At 41.5% G+C, this 21,631-nt stretch overlaps 2 protein-coding genes across 4 annotated transcripts; both read right to left on the bottom strand.

Moving 5' to 3' along the window:
• Positions 1 to 994: 994 nt before the first annotated feature.
• h6pd (hexose-6-phosphate dehydrogenase (glucose 1-dehydrogenase)) lies at positions 995 to 15,273 on the bottom strand. 2 transcript variants are annotated; one of them, XM_066690499.1, is made up of 5 exons: positions 15,164 to 15,273; positions 9,628 to 10,310; positions 9,283 to 9,400; positions 5,837 to 6,106; positions 995 to 3,778 (listed from the first exon to the last, which is right to left on the bottom strand). In XM_066690499.1, the coding sequence occupies exons 2-5, from the start codon at positions 10,285 to 10,287 to the stop codon at positions 2,436 to 2,438; spliced, it is 2,391 nt and encodes a 796-aa protein (XP_066546596.1). In that variant the 5' UTR covers positions 10,288 to 10,310; positions 15,164 to 15,273; the 3' UTR covers positions 995 to 2,435. The 2 variants fall into 2 exon arrangements, with proteins under 2 accessions (XP_066546596.1, XP_066546597.1); XM_066690500.1 differs by lacking the exon at positions 15,164 to 15,273 and adding an exon at positions 14,085 to 14,170.
• A 233-nt stretch (positions 15,274 to 15,506) lies between these two features.
• LOC136713621 (glycine N-phenylacetyltransferase) lies at positions 15,507 to 20,511 on the bottom strand. 2 transcript variants are annotated; one of them, XM_066690754.1, is made up of 5 exons: positions 20,399 to 20,511; positions 20,072 to 20,179; positions 18,245 to 18,371; positions 17,904 to 18,027; positions 15,507 to 16,414 (listed from the first exon to the last, which is right to left on the bottom strand). In XM_066690754.1, the coding sequence occupies exons 1-5, from the start codon at positions 20,474 to 20,476 to the stop codon at positions 15,991 to 15,993; spliced, it is 861 nt and encodes a 286-aa protein (XP_066546851.1). In that variant the 5' UTR covers positions 20,477 to 20,511; the 3' UTR covers positions 15,507 to 15,990. The 2 variants fall into 2 exon arrangements, with proteins under 2 accessions (XP_066546851.1, XP_066546852.1); XM_066690755.1 differs by having other exon boundaries at positions 18,245 to 18,317.
• Positions 20,512 to 21,631: the final 1,120 nt, after the last annotated feature.

Raw genomic sequence — 21,631 nt, 5'->3', positions numbered from 1 at the left:
TGTAGTCCTGGTTAGAGTCTTTATGGTGTTAACTCTATTCCTTGTCCCCATTTTCTCTATATCACAACCAGCACAGTTTCAACCGATGTCAAACTGCAACAAAACAGGGAATGATCGCCAATGTCTTTAAAATATAAGGGCACAACAGCCATACACAGTACCTCTGTATATAAAGTAACACTTCTCTACAAAGTAATGCTTACCCACTACTCCATCTTCTGCTACAGCACTGACCTATTGCAACAGACTACAGCACAACTAACAAGACAGGAAAGCGACAGTAACACAATGCCCTGTCCTCACCCTACGCATTCAGGCAAGGTGCTCTTGAAAGTGCCCATTAGTAAAGTGGAAGCTGGAACATTCACACACGATGACAAACCCCACTGACACGATTTATCCCCTATGACATGGTTTAGCCCCGCAATAATTTTTTATTCCCGTTGGACACTTTCTGTCTGTCTTTACTTTTGTCTTTTCCTTCTGGGCTTGTATTTGCAAAATAAAGAGGCTATAAAATGTCTTGCTTTGTCTCAGGGGCCGTTTCCACTGTATGATCAACTATAGAAGGAATTATCAGTGTTATATATTGTAGTGTAGTGTAGTACTGTAGTGTTTTAGTGCAGTTTTAAGAGGGGATCTGTGTTGATATCCTACTGCGTGGATTGTATATACTGTATCCTGACGTTATGCATCACATTAAAAAAATAATGTTTAAATTATTAATTTTGAATAGCTAAATATTGAAAATAATACTAACATTTACGTCCAGGACATCACAAAAGTCACCTTTTTAAACTGACTGCTTCTAGCAGTGGCCAATTCTAGTCATTTTTATTAACAGCAACTCCTGCAAAAGAAGGCAATTGTTACCAAAACAAAGGAAGAAAAAAGCAAAGCACTGTAAAACTAGAAAGTGACAGCAGGGCAAAGAAAAGCAGCCGATTCAGATTTTGTATTTTAAAAGCAAAGAAAATGTCTAGGAAGTCCAAACTGTGACAGAGAAAAAACAAGGTTTTATTTGGCCAAGTCAAACCACAGGTTTGCAGTTCTACTTCTCAGCAGATTTACAGAAATGAGTTGTGTAGTTTTAATTTGCAAACCCAGAGAAAATTATGCTTTAACTTGGAGGTAGTACAGGGCTTCCCCTTCACATTTTAATAACCTGAGGCTTATATTCCCACAAATTCATACAGAACTCATACATTCAAGAAAAGCATAGGCGGACTTAGTATTTCTGTATTTGTAAATATATTCTTAAACCTAAAAAGGCACTTTTGTCTCTAAGCGATGCAACACCCCTTGCCCTGCAGAGCAACAATGTCTTCTGGTTGTCATTCCACCTGAGCTCTTAACTAATTAACATCATCAATTAGTAACTGAATAAGGCTAGATTACCACTTTTTCCAGGTCTTCAGATGAGGATTTTAAGGTTCTTGCAGGGCCGTGGCTCTCCAGGGCCAGGAGTGTGCATCACTGTGGTAATTATTCAGAGACACTTGATGCAGCTGCATTAGAATCCCTGAGCACTGGCTGCAGTTGATCAACGATATCGATAGTCTTTCCTAGTTACTATCACATGATGCCTTTTCAATTCCTACACAACAAAACAAAAGAAAACTAAACTAAACTAAACTAAAAACACACACCCATACAATAAAAAAGAAAACATCAGCTCTGAAAGAAAAGAAGAAACTACACAGAAAGAAGGGAAATTCCTAGTTGTCTCTCACCCTGTAGAACTTTACAGTAAACAATCTGCCCCTTTGGTCTATCAAGTCAAGTAGGACAAAATGAAAATTAGAAAAACAGTGAATGAGAACAAGGCACACACGTGGTCCAGAAAAGCACCCTCTTTAACATGAGTGTCTAGATGTAAGAGTAGCCTATAACAATGAATGTATTTGTTACATAAATTGGACCTATGCTACTTAAAAAGTAATGCAAGGAATTCCCTATACCCTGAAACAGAAAGGTTGGGGATCTGGCGGTATTTGCTAGGTGGATACGGACATAAATATAGTTTAGCGCTTTAAAAGTCAAAGTCATTCTGGTGGGACTGTCAGCCAGAAAGCATGGTTCTCAAGTTCATTAATGGTAGTGGTCCACGCATTGGTAGGAACTGGAATTGAAATAAATGTATATTCAATACATTCAAGTTGTTGTAAATATAATTTGAAATCCCCTCCCTCTCCCCCACAAAAAGAAAAAAAGAGAAATATAATGATACTTCTATAGAAGGTTTTAGAAATGTGAGATATTGATAGCACTTTAGTAAATCACCAGCACTATGCAACTTTACAATCTGTGATTACAGGGTAGAACAAAACCAAAATTAAAGGTCCAGATATTTATGGGAAGATAGGAAAAAAACAACACAATTACCAATTTAATTTACCAATGAAACCATTAAATGTATAGTGCATACATGTGGACTACCCCAGGAGAGCCTCATAATCAATGTACCACACTAGATTGCCCTTGTCAGGATTGACACCAGTTATGGGCCACTTCTTAGAGTAGTCCTTCATCCTGCTGAGCTGGCTTATCATCTCGTGCTTCCCTTTGCCGGTCACCAGCACGCCTATGTTCTTGGCCCTGTTGATGGCAGAAAAGGTGAGGCTCATTCTTTGGTGGGGTTTGAATGGGCTTTCTGTCAGGGCCACCAGCTTGTCCTGCAGGACCTCAGGCCTGGTATCTTGGAAGAGAGAGGCTGTGTGGCCGTCATAGCCGACGCCCAGCAGCACGAAGTCAAACCGTGATCCGTTGATGATGCGGGCGATCTCCTTCTCATAGACCTGGGGGCCACCGTCCTCCTCCACGCACAGCCGCTGGTTGAGGAGCACAGGCATGGGGTGGATGTTGAAGTATGGCAGGCGGAGATGGCGGAGGAGGTGGTCATGCACGTTCCTGAAGTTGGAGCCCGGCTCTGTCAGCGGCACGCAGCGCTCGTCCACCATCCAGATATGTGTCCGGTCCCAGGGAAAGGAGTAGTGGTGCAACACCAGCCGCTGGAACAGAGCCAAGGGGCTGGACCCCCCTGAGAGCGCCAGGTGGAACTGACCGCTTTCTTCAACAGCTGCCTGGGCCACCACCTGCAGGTCGGAGGCCAGCCTCTGGACCAACTCCTCAGCCCAGGCTGATACCATGTCCCAGGTCCTGTATTTCCCCTGCGTGACCTGGAAGCTGTTAGGGGAAGTGCCCCCGTGACCATCAGAAATCACCACGGCCTCATTGACGAAGGAGACCTCCCGCCCCTGGAGCTGGAAGTCCAGGAGGTTCTGGTTGTCCTGGCCTCCAGGGTACAGCCGCGGGAACTCCTGCGCCAAGCTGTTTAGCAAGGGGGTCCAAAAGCTCCAGGATGCCAGCAGGTTCTCGGTGCTGATGAAACTGTCCTTCTTGGCATGAAATATGTTGGAGATCAGCACATCGTAGGCCTCTAGCTGCACCACGGGGGTCTGGACGTGGTATTCGGACAGCAGCAGGCCGAACAGGCTGACGTTCTTGTACTCGGTGACCTCCTTCCAGCCGCTGCCCAGCACAGCCGGCTTGAATAGGTTCTTGCTCACCAAGATAGCAGGATACTGAAGGCTGCCGTGGCCGAAGTAAAAGACAATCTGTCGCGGCTTGCAGTGGAGGCTGTCCATGTTCTGAACGCAGAAGACCTGGTTCTTGAAGAGCACCCGGGCATACCCCACCCTCTCGTCCAGCATCTTCCCTGAGGTCAGTATGAAAGGGACGCCCTCGAACTGGGGACTATCAAGGTGCACCACAACCCCTGAAACACAGAATAGGGAGAGAAACCATGCTTATTACCCTTTCCTTTTGTGTGCTGAATTTACAAACTCTTGTCACTCAGAAACATGTTTATATTTCTCTGCACTTATGATTTTTAATTACACCCTTTCCATTTCAGATTAGCAACTGTAAAGCAACATGGCACACTGTGAGCCATACAGTAAAGCTGGAGGACTGCAGGGCCAAGTAATGGATCTTGTAATGGGGGTGGCTCCCAGGCACCCAATGAGCCACAGAGGTCACCAACACACAGCTAGCCAAGGACACCCTGCCCAACTCCAATGCCACCCAACACGGGCAGCTCTCTGGCAGCCCTGTCCCTAGACGATTCCCGTTTGCACCGGACTATGAAACAGCCCAGATTCAAACCAGCGATGTGTGAACTGCAGGATCTGCTTGACCCTCCAAAGCTGTTTCCAGTTGTGCCCCTTGTATTTTCAAATGTTTCACGACTCAAGATCTATGAAAATCAGTGGATGAAGTGATGTTCAACCTCACTCAGAAAAAAACTGTAGATGACTCACATTATCCCTTGAAAGCCTATAAAACTGGGAGTAAACATTCAAAGCTGGCTAGGCTGTATCGCACAGATTGGTAGTGTGTGTATCAGGAAAAAAGTTGCAGTTTTCAAAATTGCACAAAAAGGCTTAGCTTTAAAGGACATCACATACAGGAGCCATAAGGACTTCCATTGTACTGTCCCATAAAGAGGTTTTAACAATCAGGGCTGACATGGCTACAAAACCAGTCCCTTTGTGGACACGCATCAAAGAAGGAAAACACTCAAGAGGAGCGGGTAAACACAATTGTGTTAAAATACATAAAGTAAAAATGATAAAAAAAACACATGGTCAATATCTGGAAGCCCTTTGCACTCAGTTCCCAGCAGTGTGAGAAAGAGTAAGGCATTTGGGCTGGCTAATAATGAAAGTAGCCTTTGTGTGCAGTGAAACCAGGCCTCAGACAGCCACCAGCAGCCGAACCCACGCAGAAACTAGACTGGAGCATATGAAAACAAAGTGCACCAAAAAAAAAGTACAGTATTCCCCCCCCACCCCCCTCTTGACACATCTTAATAGTCTGTTCCTCAGAAGAATAAAAACAAAAACAAAAAAATAACCTCAACCAAAACAAACTATTATTGTAACCCTTTCCCCTTTAAAGCATTAGGCAGCTCTGTCGGATCCAAGCCTCTCTCACACAAGGCGAGAAGCTACATAGGGTCTGCGTCAGCCTGGCAGGCAAGGGTACAGTGACTCATACAGACCTGGACAGCTCTTCTTGTAAGTTCTGAAGCAGCTGAGATTTGTAAATCTGCTTTTGAATTTATATTTTTATTTTTTTATTTTACAAATTGCATTTAGTTTATTTTATTTTGTTTTCGTGGCTCGGGACTGGTAACTGCGGGGGCTGCCTGGCTTCAGATTATGCAGTGAAAGACTGAGTCACTCTGCTCGTCCCGAGTCTGCTCTGCAGTCTGTTGAGCAGCCAGCGAGGAATTTCCAAACTTATTTAAAACATTAAATTCCCAAATTAAACAGTACATAGAATACTGCATTGTGGCCTCAACTGTTGCAGCTATGAATTATTGACTGGAAGTGCAAGGCATGCCCCAGCAAAATTAACACAAGTCTTTTCCCCACTATGACAAATAAATGGAGACAGGGACAGGAAACCACAGAAACACCATACCCCAGCACACCCTCTGGGCAAGGCCTAGGTGTGATTGACTTCAGCACTACTAGCAAAACCCAAGCAGGCATCCAAAGGAGAGTTGCACAGCTCTGGCCCGGTAAGGTCATGGTGTCTTCAGGTTTCCATGTCCCCACATGCCAATTCAACTCATTATTGCCTTAACAGGAACAACTTAGCCACGCTCTCCCAGTTGTCAAGAGGATGATTCAGGATTCCAGGAAGACCTATCAAACCTGCAGGATTGTGCCCCCCACCCACGCAGGCCTGGATGTGTGCCTTTTTGAATTTGCAGTTGCCTTTCCAAACCTAGGGGGTGAGCATGCTCACTTTACACGTCACCTACCAGCGAACGTGGGCGTCAGGCTCATATGTTCCTTGGTCTTGTTGAGCTCCTCCCGCACCTCGGAGCTGTAGGCCCGGTACTGAGCGATGATGGCGCTGGCCCGGTCCAGCCTCTGCAGGGAGCTAAAGACGGCCAGCTTGTTCCTCAGGACCTCGCTGGACCTCCTTGTGTCTCTGGGAAGCACCATGGCCACCAGCGAGAGGATCTCTGTCAGGTGGTTCTGAATGACATCGCGAATGACGCCGTATTGGTCGTAGAACTGAGTGCGGCCTGGAACACAGACAGGAAGTAGTGGCGTCAGGATCAGAAGAATATGGTACATTATTATTGTTATTATTATTGTCATTTAACAGGCAATTTGTTTCCGATATATATGGTTTTACAAACTAACATTCCATGTTTTACATATACACAACATAATAAGGGTATTGATATATATATTTTTAAATACAAATTCCACATCGCAGCCAGTTAAATTAAGGATGAACAGAAGATCAGCGAGGTCTACAGGTGTTAAGCTAAAGAAGCATTTTAAGGAGAATCCTCCAGGGGATAAGAGAGTGTGCAGTCAGTCCTCATGCTCATGGGCAGCTCACTCCACTAGTGTGGGGCAAGGAGAAAGGGTGAGCCTGGGCAGTCGGGTCCTTTGGAGAGGCTCTATCCGTGCATGCAGAACACTTGTACTAAAAACAATCGGTCACTGCATGTGCCATTAATCTCACGGTGTACCACGCTGCTCCTGTGCAGAGGGCACAATGTTCTGACGGAAGGCCGTGAGGGATCCCTGCTACAAACACAAACACAGCCACCTCTCAGCAGCCTCTCATGTGTACAAGATATTCTGCTGCCATCCAGTGGCTGCTAAAGTACACTTGCAGTCGTGCAAAAGCTGGTGACAAAGCAGATTTTGGTCACGCGCTGGGGATCATTTCTGTATTTTACTGCTGGATGACTAATGATGTTGTCACCGCATGTGGTTTGCTCAGAAGGAACAGACTTGGCCAAGTGAAACTGGGAAGAAAAAAAAGCCAATGCAATTCGAATTTAAAATACATCCCAGCTGCATTTCCACCCTGTACACGATCAGGGAGACCAACTGCTCTACGGGATATGTAGAGGTGTTGCGCAGTTGGCATCGGCTGGAAATGCAGAAACAACCGAGTATTAAAAAAATTAAAAAACGCACACCCAGTTAACAATTCTGATGAACAGCTGGCTTCCTTCAGCTAAAAAGTAAGGAAAAAACAAACTGTGCTAGTGATCTCTCACCCACACCATGGATCTATTTGACCAAGTGGTTTAAAAAGCATTGACAGCTGGAGAGTTAAGCATTTCCCCCCCAATTGCGCACTGCAGACACTTTGCAACACTAAGCTGGATCACACTGTATGTGCCTGTGGAGAACAAAGCTGACTGCTCTGCTAAGCAAGGCCAGCAAAAATGACCATTGCTGACATCATGGCTTTCAATTGTACATTACTAAAGGGATACGATAATTTACAGACAAATTCACACAACTTTAAAGACGACCCTCCAGGGATTATTAAAATCTATATACAATATATATATTTTATAATATTAATCTGTTGTCCAAATTCAAAACTTCTGCATTTAAAAGGCCACGACTGATTAAATGCAAACACACACACACACACACACACACTAGGGCTGGGTGATATGACTTAAAAATAATATTTCAATATTTTTGGAAGTTTGGGTGATACACGATATATACCTCGATATGCCTTGTTTTGATCCAATCAAGCTACAAAATAAGACCAAAGACATTTAAACAACAAGTCTTTATTTAATCATTAAATATGCAAAACTGCATGCAGGCTGTCATGGTAAATATATGCAGAATGCAACATATAACAGCGCAAGTGGTGTGTGATTACTATTACATGTGTTATGTTATGGGATATATATATTTTCACATACATACATACATATACACATTATTTACGGTCACATAACAATAACACAAGTAATAGTAATTACGCAACACGTGTGCTGTAAAATGGTACAGATTCAGTTATAGTTACCACAGCCCCGTTTATAGTGGCGCATTTAACATCTGCTAGACGAGACATTTCTCCTCTGACTGTCGCGTTTCGATTCTGCTTACTGGTAAAGCTAAATAAATAGTTTTAATAATAATATTATTATTAATAATCATAATAATAATAATAATAATAATAATAATAATAATAATAACTGTTGTACCACTTCTCCATCTCATGAAACTTTCTGCATCTGTTTGCATTGCTTTCCAATTTATTAAAATGCAAACAAACTATTATTCTTTAATTTTATACAAATTATATCCATCTAAATTAGCGGGGGTGGGGGTGCGATCGTGTATTGTCGTGGGTGCTGCTTGCAGATCGAGTTCAGCCCGGCGACGAGAAAGGGGCGCAGCGTGTGCGCTTGCGCATTAAAGTATCTCTTGGTTGTGTTGGTTATTGTGTGTCAGTTGTCTCTGGTCATGTCTGTCTGTGCTTCTGATGCTCATTTCTTGCCGCATCCGACACGTGTGGAAGAACCGGAAATAACGCAAACCGTCATAATGACGAAAAATACTGCCGTAAATAGTGCGATTTGCGACACCACGATATAAACGATAGACGTTTTTCTATCGTCAAACGATATATATCGTCATATCGCACAGCCCTAACACACACACACAAACTTAATTCATTCGGTGCCCCAACATGTTTTGCTTGTGTATAAATTGATTCCTAACAGGGGGGTTATATTCAGATTCTGTCTACAGTTCACATGCAAGTCACAGACTGTAAGAAACAAGGTCAGAGCACCTGAAGGTGATTCCGTTCAGTCTGCTTTGCTGGCACCTGCTGCAAGTTCAGAATTAAATTACTTTCGCGTCAGCTCCCCCTATAAGTGAAATTGCCATTTCCTTGTGCGCAGTGATTATGGAAATGTGCTGAGAGTGGGATTATGTCTGAAACAGCTGTAGAGATGCTGGATAGCAAGAGGACATTGATTGCGCTAACTTTTCACTTCGTTCCTTCCGACTTCAGCACAAATTGATTGATCACACCATCTCTCTCTCTCTCTCGACAGCTCCGGTTTCCAAGATGCACCGTGGAACTCATGCAGCTGGCGTCAGCTTTCCGTCTTTAAATAAATGCACTGCAAGCCATGTGAATGGACTTTACCGTAGAGCAATACTGCGAAGTCAGGCAGGCAAATACAGGATGCTGTAGCCTGGCACACCACAAGAGGGCACAATTTCCATTCAAAAAGATGGTGTTGGTTACACCGTTCGAACATAAAGCAATAACATTTATTTTGACTTTCACCTCTTCAAACCTTCATCTGTTGTTGGGTTTCTTTTGTTTTAGTTTGTGGATGATAGTTTGGGGCGGGGGCGGTTTAGTACACTGTAGGTTATCTGTGCCCATAAGAGCAACTCCAGTTACCTTTAGCATCCAGAGTTTCCTTCAGCACTATTTCCACCCTCTCGATATGATGCTTATTCCATATGGGGTCCAGAAACTTTCTGTTCTCGTTCCTAAATGTCAGGATCTGGGAAACAACCTTTAAAATAAATAAATAAATACATACATATTTAATGTTTGATTAATGCAGTTACAGCACAGAAACAGATTACCAAACTGGAAGTTCTGTAGGCCTTGTAAAGCCTACATGGACCAAGGATGTCCCACAATTAAATCTATTTACAAAGGCCCAGAAAGGGAGAACTTTTAATAGTTTTGATTATTATCATTAACATTTTCATTATCATTCCCCCCCAAACCCTTCACCTGCTTGCCCAGGTAGTGATCGCTCCTGTACATCTCCTCCTCCTTCAGGAACTTCTCCAGCTCTGTGGAGAGCAGCTGGGCACTGTCGTAGTCATGGCCAAAGGGCTTCTCCAGGACCACTCTAAGCCAGGCGCCAGCAGGCGGCCGGCAGCTGCTGTTGATCTTGGCGGCGATGCCGGCATATGCGAAGGCAGGCACGGACAGGTAAAAAAGCCGTCCAGTTTCCCTCAGCCCCTCCTGCTGCAGCCGCTGCCCGATCTCTGCATTCAGTTTGCTGTAGTGCTCCTCAGTTTTCGCTTGGTGGTACTGAGACAGCTTGAGGAACTGGTCCCTAAGCAGGGCGCACCTCTCGGGGGAAACCTGGGCCGGGCACCGCAAGTGCTTCAGAATGTCGAACAGTGCTGGCTCACCCTTGTCTGCGTCTGGCAGGGCGGCGGCATAGAAGGAGAAGGTGTGGCCGCTGCTGACCTGCTCTGAGTACAGCTGGAAGAAGCCCTGCCACAAGTACTTCTTGGCCAGGTCTCCAGTTCCACCCACGATCACGACAGATATGTGCCCCTTAGCTTCCCTGGTGCCCTCTGCCTCTGTCGCCCAGCCTTGCTCTACACACAGGGCCCCCAAAAGCAGGAGACCACTCACCACAGCCTTCCAGAGGTTCATCTTCCACAGGGCAAGCCAAACTCCTGGGCAAGGAGGACAGACACACATACAGATAATTAGAGGAAATGAGTAGAAGAGGGAGAAGAGGGGGGATTTAGGAGAGGGGACAGATCGGAGTTTATTGTGTCATCTGAGTGTCAACTGCTGCTGAGTTGCTGCAAAACTCCTGGAACAGCAGTTAGACCAGATCCGCTCTCAGGCTGAACATAGCCCATTTCTCAAACTGCCCACAGGAACAAGAGTACTGCAATGCCGGTCAAACAGACAGCAACTGGCAAGTGAGGTCCTCTCTCTCACTCAGGCAGCACAGGTGGGCCAGTGCTCCCACTGCTGGAAGTGTAAGAGAGCTCCGTGTGTTGCAATACGATATTTACACCACTGAAGAGCAGAGCTGGGGGCAACACTGAGGGTCGGGGGCAGTGGGGGGGGTTGTTGTTTATTTGTCTAAATGCTTTCTTGCATCAGTCGCATTACAAACACTCTGGGGTTAAGTGCCTTTTGATTTTGAATCAGCAGATTTACAGCAAACAAAAAGAAAATAATAAAAATATTCAGCCTTGCTGCAAAAATTGCAGTGTTGCGAGCAAAACTGGATTGAGGCAGATTCCCAGCAGTGCAGCATGGTGCTCAGCCCTGCAATAGCCCTGGGCCCTGTGTCATCATGTCACCCGCAGCCGCCCACCCAAACCAATAGTCAGGTTGTTAAAGGATGAGCTTGAAGTGACATGTGGTCGTCTGAAAAGTAGTGGTGGTAGAGGAGTTTTTGCTTTAGTTCCTTTTCACACACATATAAACATCATAATGATATCGTGTTTTTTGTGTAATTCTTGACAAGGAGTTGTTGGGTTGTGTGGTGACAGTGTAAATACAGGCTCACACCTGAGATTGAAGTTGAATGATATTCTAATGTATTGTCATATAATTAAGCATTTTACTTGTTTTAATCTTCAGTAAAATCAATGGTAATAATCACACAGCATCAAATGAAGCAACTAACACATGGGATAAGTAGCTCCAATAGATTTCAGAATGCAGAAAGTTCAAACTTCTCGCCAAGTCTCCCAGACCAGTATTTTATACATGCATACTTGCACACGCACACACAATGTTCCTCCTTTTAACATGGTTAAAATTCAGCAATCACCAAGCGCCAATTAAACCAATAACAGAGCTGCACCCAACAAGCAACCATAGCATGGCAAATAAAAGGCATTCTATACAGATTAACAGCATTCTACACAAAAACTTTGGATTACTAAAGGCCAACCTGAACTGCTACAATCAATGCAACAGTACATCTTACATTAAAATGTAAACACAGCTGGTACAGATCCCATCAGAAACTGCCCGTGGTCCAGGACTTTTGGCGTACTGGTAATGAGCTTACCTGCAGTGCTGACAACTCGTGCAGAAGACTCACTCCAGGATCAGCAACAGCACTTATATCAATCCTATTTGCCTGATTATAAATTGTGACCAGCTATAGTTATACAAGGCCTGTGTCACAAAGAACCACATTTAGAAGTACTGTGCATGTCTTTGCACTCTGTATTATTTTTACAGAAAGCTAATTGCCCACATCATTCTGCTTCATATGTGGAAAACATGCCTAAACCATTTGCACTGTTTGACTGGATTCAATGCACTTGCATCTGACACTTCCTTCCAATTACAAATATATGTGCAAGGAGTCATGTGCTGCATAGCTCAAAGCTTGTTAAATTGAACATATTTAATGTCTCGTAAAAGGCCATATTGACCTCTGGTTGCGCTGTTTTAAAAGTCTTGTGGTTGGCCCATCTAATTTTTACACACACTGTAAATGAGATCACTAGACTATAGTATAGTAACTCTCGACTTAAATCAAACATAAAGTCAGAACAAGAATCAATATGTATCAAAATGCTGGATTTTCACAATTTGTTAACAAATTGTATTTCTGCACTGCAGCATTATGTAAAGTTGATATTTGGTATTTTAGGGACTAAGCTATGAATAGTTGATGGAACAAGGATAAAATAGCAGGTGATGCCAATTACATATTCTCCAAGAGAATCTGGAGTGAACAAAGCTGCACTTTTAGCAAAAGGCTGCAAATCTTGTACATTCTGGAATATTTTAAACTGCTATATATTACCAGTCTAAGAGCATACCAGATACCTAAGAAAATGACAATTTCCTAGGCAAAGAGGTCTGCTCTCCCACAACTGATGTGCAGTCGCATGGCAGCCCCGTGCTTTGATGATGCAGTTATGTCACACAGAGATCTAGACAGTCAGGCCCACTGCACAATGCTTTTACAGTTAAAGCAAGAAGGATCAATTACACACTTATTGCCGGAATGAATAGGGAAACATGTTTCTTAATCACTTTAAAAGGTCTACTGACCACACAGCTATTCTGATTGGATATGGGAATAAGATGATTACCACAAAGGCTGTAAATAAATAAAAATAAATAAAACGCCAAGACTAAACTGCAGGTAAATTAAATTCCAGCACATGGTTCTGAAGAAGCCGGTACCAGACCACTTAGACTTGTTGATTGAAGGGGCTGTGTCTCGTTCCAAAAAAAGTGCATCTAGGAGTCCTAATATGAAAATGAAGTATTCAGCGGAGACACCTGCCCTACATAAAAAAAACAGCTTATTCTCTTTTCTACCAAAACCAGCTTGTGCAAACCAGCAAATACTGCTGAAAGATGGTCCATCGAGCTCACAGAGAGGAGTGCCGTTGGAATAGGGTGGAGCAGATTACTCGGCAGACTGGGGAGATGTTAAAAGCTTCATCTCAGGCAAGTCAGAAGGAGACATTATCTAGCAGGAGCACAGATCAGCAAAGAGGCCATAGAATTTGCATTGGGGTTGAAAGGCTAAAACAGAGAACAAAGTCCTAAGGGACAGAGGGAGTTCAGTCCATGCACGTAGGTCTGCTGTAAAAGGTGCTTCACTGGGGTGGAGGGTGTGGATGTGGGAATAGTAAAGGCTTCCCTCGCGGCCAATAGCCAGAGTCAGTTGAGCATTGCCCTCTGAAGGCCTCAAACTTAACGTTGCCAATGTTCTTACAAAGAAGTGTGACCATTATATTAATTTACTTTGGGGGACCACAGTAAAAAGATAGTTCTGTTATGAGGCTGTAAATGCAATGAGAGCAAGAACAAACCCTGTTTTTGCTTCAGTGTCAAGAATTTGTCAGCAACTACATGAATCAACTTTCAGCAAGACAAATCACACGTATGAGTAAGGACATGCTTTCAGTCCATGGTTGCAATTCATTTTAAGGTTTGAAAACATAAACTGCAGAAGATCAGCAGGGATACTGGGTCGAATGCATTTTCTACAAAATCCTAAAATAATCATTGTTGCGATTATTGAAGCAAAGAACATTAACTCCAGACTGCTCTAAAGCAGCAAAAAGATTTCAGTGTTCTGCTCTGTGCTTAACTTTATGGTTCCCTCCTTGTTCTGCATGCCAGTCATTAGATAAGATTCCCAACTAAAGACATTTCCTAATAGGAAAAACATAAATGTACTTGCTAGTCAGCAGCAGGACTGATGTCCAAGTAAATAATTAATTACATCAAATATTTATACTGAGATAACGAACCATATTACAGTTCAAACAGAAAAACATCCCTATGCAAATAAGAGAAAAAAGTAGTTCTCCTAAACTATTACACACAATCCCAGCACTCAATAATTTATTTGTTATGAATTCTGCAAGAATTCACTATTTAAAATAATAATAATAATAATAATAATAATAATAATAATAATAATAATAATGCAACTTTCTTACTTAAAACTTCCAGCAAAATCTGCAGAATAAAATTTTAATATACTCTTCAGCCAAAAGCCTCAACATCCACAGAGCAAGGCGAACAGGAGTGACAAAGTTTAGGAGTGGGAGTGTAGAAGGAGAATAGATCAATGAGGTAAAATGGAGTTACACCATACAGAGACCTGTAGGTCAAAAGAATAATTTTAAAAGCAATGTGGAACCTGACAGGCATCCAATACGGCCTCCTAAACAGGAGCTCAGGATTGTAAGACGAGTACTTGTGCATGTTGTAAGAATGACCATGTGCTCCAGCAAAAGGAAAATGATTAACTAGTATGCATTACAGACAAGGGTGCCTTCAATAATTGTAGTCTTTGCATTTATTAAATACTTTTACTAATCAATTACTGTGGATTTAAGAAACTATTTTCAATTCAATCTTATTGGTCGACATGGTAGCACATATATGCATAATATTTGTTATGTAAGTAGGATTCATTTAAATTTTAAAAGTAATAACTTTTTTTAATTCATATTTTGATGCAATACTATACAATTATGACGTTATTAACTTGCTAAATGAACACTGTTTACAATAGTTAATTGTCTATTCATACATAACATGTATTTTGTCCAACGCTCGTTAAGAATCCTCACAACGCACCAATCATTTGGAAACGTTTAAACGTCGTGTCAGTGAATTCAGGGCTGACTTGACATTTGTATCGATTCACCTGTTACCTGCAAAGAAATCCCGCAACAGTCAATAACAGTCAAAATTAAAGCAAGCTTCTTATACACTCATTTGTTACCAAAACCCAGCGTGCAGTCCAAAAAAAATATTTTACTGCACACCCTTTAAAACATGCATTACAGCAAACAGTGAACACAAGTTTTGCTAAAACACACACAACAAAACTACATCAATTACTACGACTGGCGATATTTAAAACGTCTTTTCAGACAACCTGCATTTACAAACGTACGTATGTGCTATATTGTATGATTTGCAATCTCGATCTGTCACTTGTTTCACATATATTATGTCACTCATCTCCACACAGACACGACAGCAGCATCGACGCACAACATCCTACCTGTCCACCCTGCGACGCTGGCCGTAGTGACATGCCTGGCTGTGAGCGGGAGGCTGCTTCCTCCCTGCAGCGCCCAGTCATGTGATCAGGATATCCGTATTTAAATGGCGTGCTACACAGTCTTTTCCCAATAGAAAATCGCATAGTGAAGGGGTGGGAAATAAGACTGTTTGTCACATATCCCCGAGATCAAACATTAGAGACTGAACACGTAGACACAAATTGCATGCGTTCTTTTTAGACTGGGAGAGGAAAAGGCAAGCATAGCAAACCAATACCAAAGCCATTTTGCCACCCCCTTCACATGCACAGTATACGCTATATATACTAGACACCACACATATTTACACAGTGTTGCCGATATATTTATTGGAGCAAAACACACAGGCCAAGGAAATCAGGATTTGATGTCTATCCACTTGAATACTGCTATCAAATAATTTGGTCTTCACATCAGCCCACTTAACTCAGCACACAATTATAAATTAATAACGTAGTGATTTTATTTTCCATCAAAGCTAAGTGTACATATATTCACTAAAATATCCATTACATATAGTGCAATAACAAGAATGTCAGCCTGTCAATATTCTGAAGCTGTGTGAAAAGCACAGTAACAATAATAATAATAATAATAATAATAATAATAATAATAATAATAATAATAATAAAGTGACAGCAATTATGACTTAATGCACCTGAAACAATAATTAGTCTGGCACAAAAATAAATTGCATTCAAGGTAGACTAGCAGTGATTTCACTAACATGGTAACCAGACCAGAGAGATTTCTCATTGTTGTTTGGGATAACTCTCCCAGACTAATCTTATTCTGGCTCACCCTGCTGATGCCTTGAGGTGACAAAAAGCAGCATGTACATTTCAGGATATACTGTGCAGTCCTGAGAATTTAAGAAGTGTAACATCTCCTTGTTCATTCTATGAACATGGCAATAGACTGGTAAGCCCAGTGAACGTGCTTTGTTTACAAGTACAGCAGTGATGGTCTTAATATATCCTAGCTTGCGATACTCAGGCAGAGTGAACCCCATTCTGACTGAGTACAGCTCATCCATCAAACTCCAGGAGACGGGGTTGCCTCCTTCATCCAGGATGCAGCAGCTGGGGAGATTCTGGATGCAGCTCCTCACGTGGTTCAGAGTTAGTTTATTCCCACCGAAGGCCAAGTGGCTGCACACCAGTTCAGCATGGGAGACATTCAGACTGGAAATCTTTGATGCCAATTCACTCCTATAAGACACAGATCAGTTAAGAACGAGAGCTAGAGGCTACTGATGTCCAGTCACAAGACACACTGTTGTACACTAACCTAAAGGATTATTAGGAACACCTGTTCAATTTCTCATTAATGCAATTATCTAACCAACCAATCACATGGCAGTTGCTTCAATGCATTTAGGGGTGTGGTCCTGGTCAAGACAATCTCCTGAACTCCAAACTGAATGTCTGAATGGGAAAGAAAGGTGATTTAAGCAATTTTGAGCGTGGCATGGTTGTTGGTGCCAGACGGGCCGGTCTGAGTATTTCACAATCTGCTCAGTTACTGGGATTTTCACGCACAACCATTTCTAGGGTTTACAAAGAATGGTGTGAAAAGGGAAAAACATCCAGTATGCGGCAGTCCTGTGGGCGAAAATGCCTTGTTGATGCTAGAGGTCAGAGGAGAATGGGCCGACTGATTCAAGCTGATAGAAGAGCAACTTTGACTGAAATAACCACTCGTTACAACCGAGGTATGCAGCAAAGCATTTGTGAAGCCACAACACGTACAACCTTGAGGCGGATGGGCTACAACAGCAGAAGACCCCACCGGGTACCACTCATCTCCACTACAAATAGGAAAAAGAGGCTACAATTTGCACAAGCTCACCAAAATTGGACTGTTGCCTGGTCTGATGAGTCTCGATTTCTGTTGAGACATTCAGATGGTAGAGTCAGAATTTGGCGTAAACAGAATGAGAACATGGATCCATCATGCCTTGTTACCACTGTGCAGGCTGGTGGTGGTGGTGTAATGGTGTGGGGGATGTTTTCTTGGCACACTTTAGGCCCCTTAGTGCCAATTGGGCATCGTTTAAATGCCACGGCCTACCTGAGCATTGTTTCTGACCATGTCCTTCCCTTTATGACCACCATGTACCCATCCTCTGATGGCCACTTCCAGCAGGATAATGCACCATGTCACAAAGGTCGAATCATTTCAAATTGGTTTCTTGAACATGACAATGATCTCAACCCAATAGAGCATCTTTGGGATGTGGTGGAACGGGAGCTTCGTGCCCTGGATGTGCATCCCACAAATCTCCATCAACTGCAAGATGCTATCCTATCAATATGGGCCAACATTTCTAAAGAATGCTTTCAGCACCTTGTTGAATCAATGCCACGTAGAATTAAGGCAGTTCTGAAGGCGAAAGGGGGTCAAACACAGTATTAGTATGGTGTTCCTAATAATCCTTTAGGTGAGTGTATATCTGTACAGAACTGAATTTTGTGGCACTGCCAGAAGTTATACATTCTACATCTTAACAGGAATAATGAGTCTAGAAGTGTTACAGCTTTCCCCCCTCTTCTGATTTCCCCTTGTTAAGGTATTTTTATTATAGTAATTCTATTTAATGCCAGAACGTTAAAAATACTTCTGAAGCGTAATGTATCACAAAGGAAATCATACTACATTGTTGCTGTTTGACTTCTGTAATTCTGTAATAATACTTACCCCCCATACTCCATATACTTTGGATTGTTTTGAATACAGAGGTTGAGGGGAACATTCTTTTCCACTTCCATGCCATTGCTGCTGGCGATCTCTTGTATGACACCACTGCAATAGCTTGGGATAGCTTGTTAAGAGAAACATAGAAATCTCATTAAAAGTTATTATTTTAAAATATTTCATGATGTAAGACTTTCAAAGGAAGATGTTTCCTCAATATACATACTGCTTTCTGGTTAGGAAATAAATAACTAGTTTGTAATGAAGACACTTTTAAAACAATCATTTTTAATGGTTTTAGTAAAATGTTTCTCTATTTGATTGAATGCTCAATACACTTTTACCAGACATGATTATCTCCTTTTTCCAGCTGATTACTCGGTCGTCCATCAGCATCGTCCTCATACTGGCGACATCCTTTGTAAACAGCGTGCATAGATTGGGCAAAATTTTGTGATGACTTGACAAGACCTTTGAAGGAGATATTTATTTAATAACGATTATGAATTAGAAACAGGGTTGGGAGGGTTACTTCCATTACAGAATACTAAATACCTTGTTTTTAAAATAATCTAAATACATTACTCATATTAAGTCAGTACTATAATCAGAATAGTTTTAGATTACTTTTTTCCCCTTTATTAAAATACAAAATCAGTTGAGTTTTGTAGTGAAACAAAATGTACTACACATTCCAGTATGGATGATATATTGAAATTGTTTATTTTTATCCACAGTACAAACAATTAAAATGGTAATTAAGTTTAATTTCCTTGCATATGTATACTTTGCAGTTTCTAATGTATTCTTTGTAAAGAAGTGAAACTGCATTTTGATACTCTTTACATTTTTTCAAAGCGAAATAAATCGGACATATCAATAATGCGTTAATGTCAAAGGTGTATCACGTTCACATTGATGTTAATAAAGGCGTTGGTTTCAGTTTTCTGCTAATCACTGATATGTGAAATGCATTTTCTTGAAAACTAAAAATGTTAAATGGTTACAAAGACTACCGTTTACTTTGTTCTATCTGTGAAAATACACGGATCAAGCAACTTGCTATAATTCTATCCATGAGAAACGCGGTCACGAATTTCAGATCACCAGCACCGAAAACACACATTGAAAGCAATGCAATTAGGCGGTATTTTTAAGTATCAAGCCGGAATGTTACGCATCTTGTTTCTGCAATTAACATTTTACTGACGTTTTACCTTTTTTTATGTGATATCTATCAGTTTGTAAAAATTTAAACGTTTGACATGTGAGGATCTCCTGAACGCACACTGTTAAAGAGCACCGCACCGCACCGGTTTATTCAGTTTGTGTGATTTAAAAAATAAAATCTTACCGCCAGATGTTTTATAGATTTGAAGTTTAGTCTGTGGTAGGCACATGGAATTTTTGTTCCATGTTCTTTCTTTGAAAATGAACAATCGCCTGTACTTCAACGAGTTAAATCCCTGCTAACACACAATGTTGCGACACCATTGTAGAACTGGGAGGCTATAGCAGCTTCCACTCTGTCGCTTGTTTTAGAATGGCCTGAATCACCCGCTAGAGACGTAAATAAAAATAATGTTGCGGCCCTTCGGATTCCCTTACACTTGTACACTTTCATGTATAAGTAAATATAATCTCTTACACTTTTAAAACAGTATCGGTAATCAGAATACTCGTCTGACAGGAGTAACTACAAACGGAATACAAGTATCAAAATTCTGTAATCTGACTACTTGTACTCTGTTACTCCCCAACCCTGATTATTAAATCAATACAAACCAGAACTTATTGAGGAAATAAATAAAACAATTCCTGCTGGTTCATGCATCATACTGAAAGTTTCTGTACTGATTCTTTCCAGATTTTTTTCTACTCTATTCCCTTTTTCTTTATCTCTGACCTCAACCGTTCTCTAAACAGAATCTTACTTTACTTCAACTCTAAAACTGTTAACTCTTAACCCAATTTTAATCCTAATTCCAAACTGTATTGTAACACTAATCCCGACTCCAGCTCTCTAATCTACAGTATTGCTATAACCTTGACCCCTCATATGCAACTCCAAATCCAATTTTTAACTCTTACATTAATCTTACAGTTCATTTTATATTGTATCTAAGTTAATGGTTATTCATGTCTTCATTATGATATTGGTTCTCAAATACCTGTTTCTGACGTCGACAAATGACAGTGCTGAAGTCGGGCCAAGAGTCCACACACATCTCAAGGTGGCAGCGGTTATTGTTCATTATGTGCAGAAGTCCACCGTAAACCTGGAAACAAAGTCAACAAACACAACTAAAAAAAGTTACATTCTTATGACACATACTGATCTTAAAAGAAGGGTCACCAGATTCGTGGCCTTCAGTGTCAGGAACAGTAATCGTGCGATCCTGGACAGACAGACAGACAGTCCAGGATCATACAAACATTTGTAAAACACTGTTAGAATGTGACATGCAGAAAATACAATGTTCTGTTCTGATACTTACTGACATTGACTGAGGAAGCTCCCTGTGAAGCATGCTTTTCAGTGCAACAAGGTTTTTGGCGGATTGTAAAATATGCATCGTGCCCCGTTTCCCTGTCTCAGTGCACTGGATCAGCGGTGGACTTTTATGTATTTATAAAAAGCCACACAACTGATCCTTCTAATTTATTATGCAATTCATAATCTGAAATAGTTAGGTAACTCTTTTTAGTAAATGAATGCTGTGAAAATAGTAACTTATTCTCGAATCAAACACAGAGTTCTACTTGCTTCTTCACACATTATCATTTCTAGTTAAAATAATCAATCAATCTAATCATCTTTATTTTGCCTAAAAGGGAGATTAATTTGGCAAAAACACCATCTACATAGATGGATCCACTGACTTCTATAGGCGCGATCTCATTTACTGAAGTTAACGATTCGATAAGACGTGCTGTATGTTTTTATTGATATATAAATATGTAAAGATAAATGTCCTTAAAGCGGGAAACGAAAATTAAGTAAGCATCACTAATTTATTGGAAAAATCTCCACAGTGTCAGCAGTGCCTTATTAGAGGCTATTTAGGAAATAATTCAAACTTTTTGTGCACACACTTATGAAACACTCACACTCACACATATGAAATTGAATACGCACGTCTGAAATGTTCACACACGAGGCTAAAGTTGGCTTCTTATTCGCACAGCTTCCTATTGTCTGTGCATACATTTCTTTATACAAGTTGAATATTTAGCAATGAAATTAATGGGCTAAATCACTGTGGGCCATGGATTCTTGACGAGGGGCAATTTCTCTACCAGGCTCAAGTGTATTTAGCCCGGGCCAATGTGGCTTTCATTGGCAAGACATCAGGTAAACATGCCACATATGCTAACCTATCTATCAAAGTTAAACCATTAGCATTGAAAGTAACAGGTTAAATCACCTTGGGACACTTGTTTTCTTTACGTTTTCTTGATGATGCACATTTTCTCTACCAAGTCCAAGTGTATTTATCCCAGCTCAATGTGGTTTTCATCAGCAAAACAGCAGAGAAACATGTCACATATGCCAACCTATCTATCCAAGCATCTTGGACTCGGGTTTCTCTTCATTACAGGGAAATCCTTGGCCAGCAGGGGGCAACGAATTATTTTCTTGACAGTTTTTCTTCTGTTTGCAGGGAGCTGATTCCATCAGGCCGGACTAGACGGGGAGATTCCGGTCAACAGAGTTGCAGAGTCTTGGA

This window comes from Amia ocellicauda, chromosome 18 (genome assembly GCF_036373705.1).
Source record: "Amia ocellicauda isolate fAmiCal2 chromosome 18, fAmiCal2.hap1, whole genome shotgun sequence".
NCBI classification, from domain to species: domain Eukaryota; kingdom Metazoa; phylum Chordata; class Actinopteri; order Amiiformes; family Amiidae; genus Amia; species Amia ocellicauda.
The sequence above is the reverse complement of the archived record's forward strand: the minus strand, read 5'-3'. Positions and strand labels throughout refer to the sequence as shown.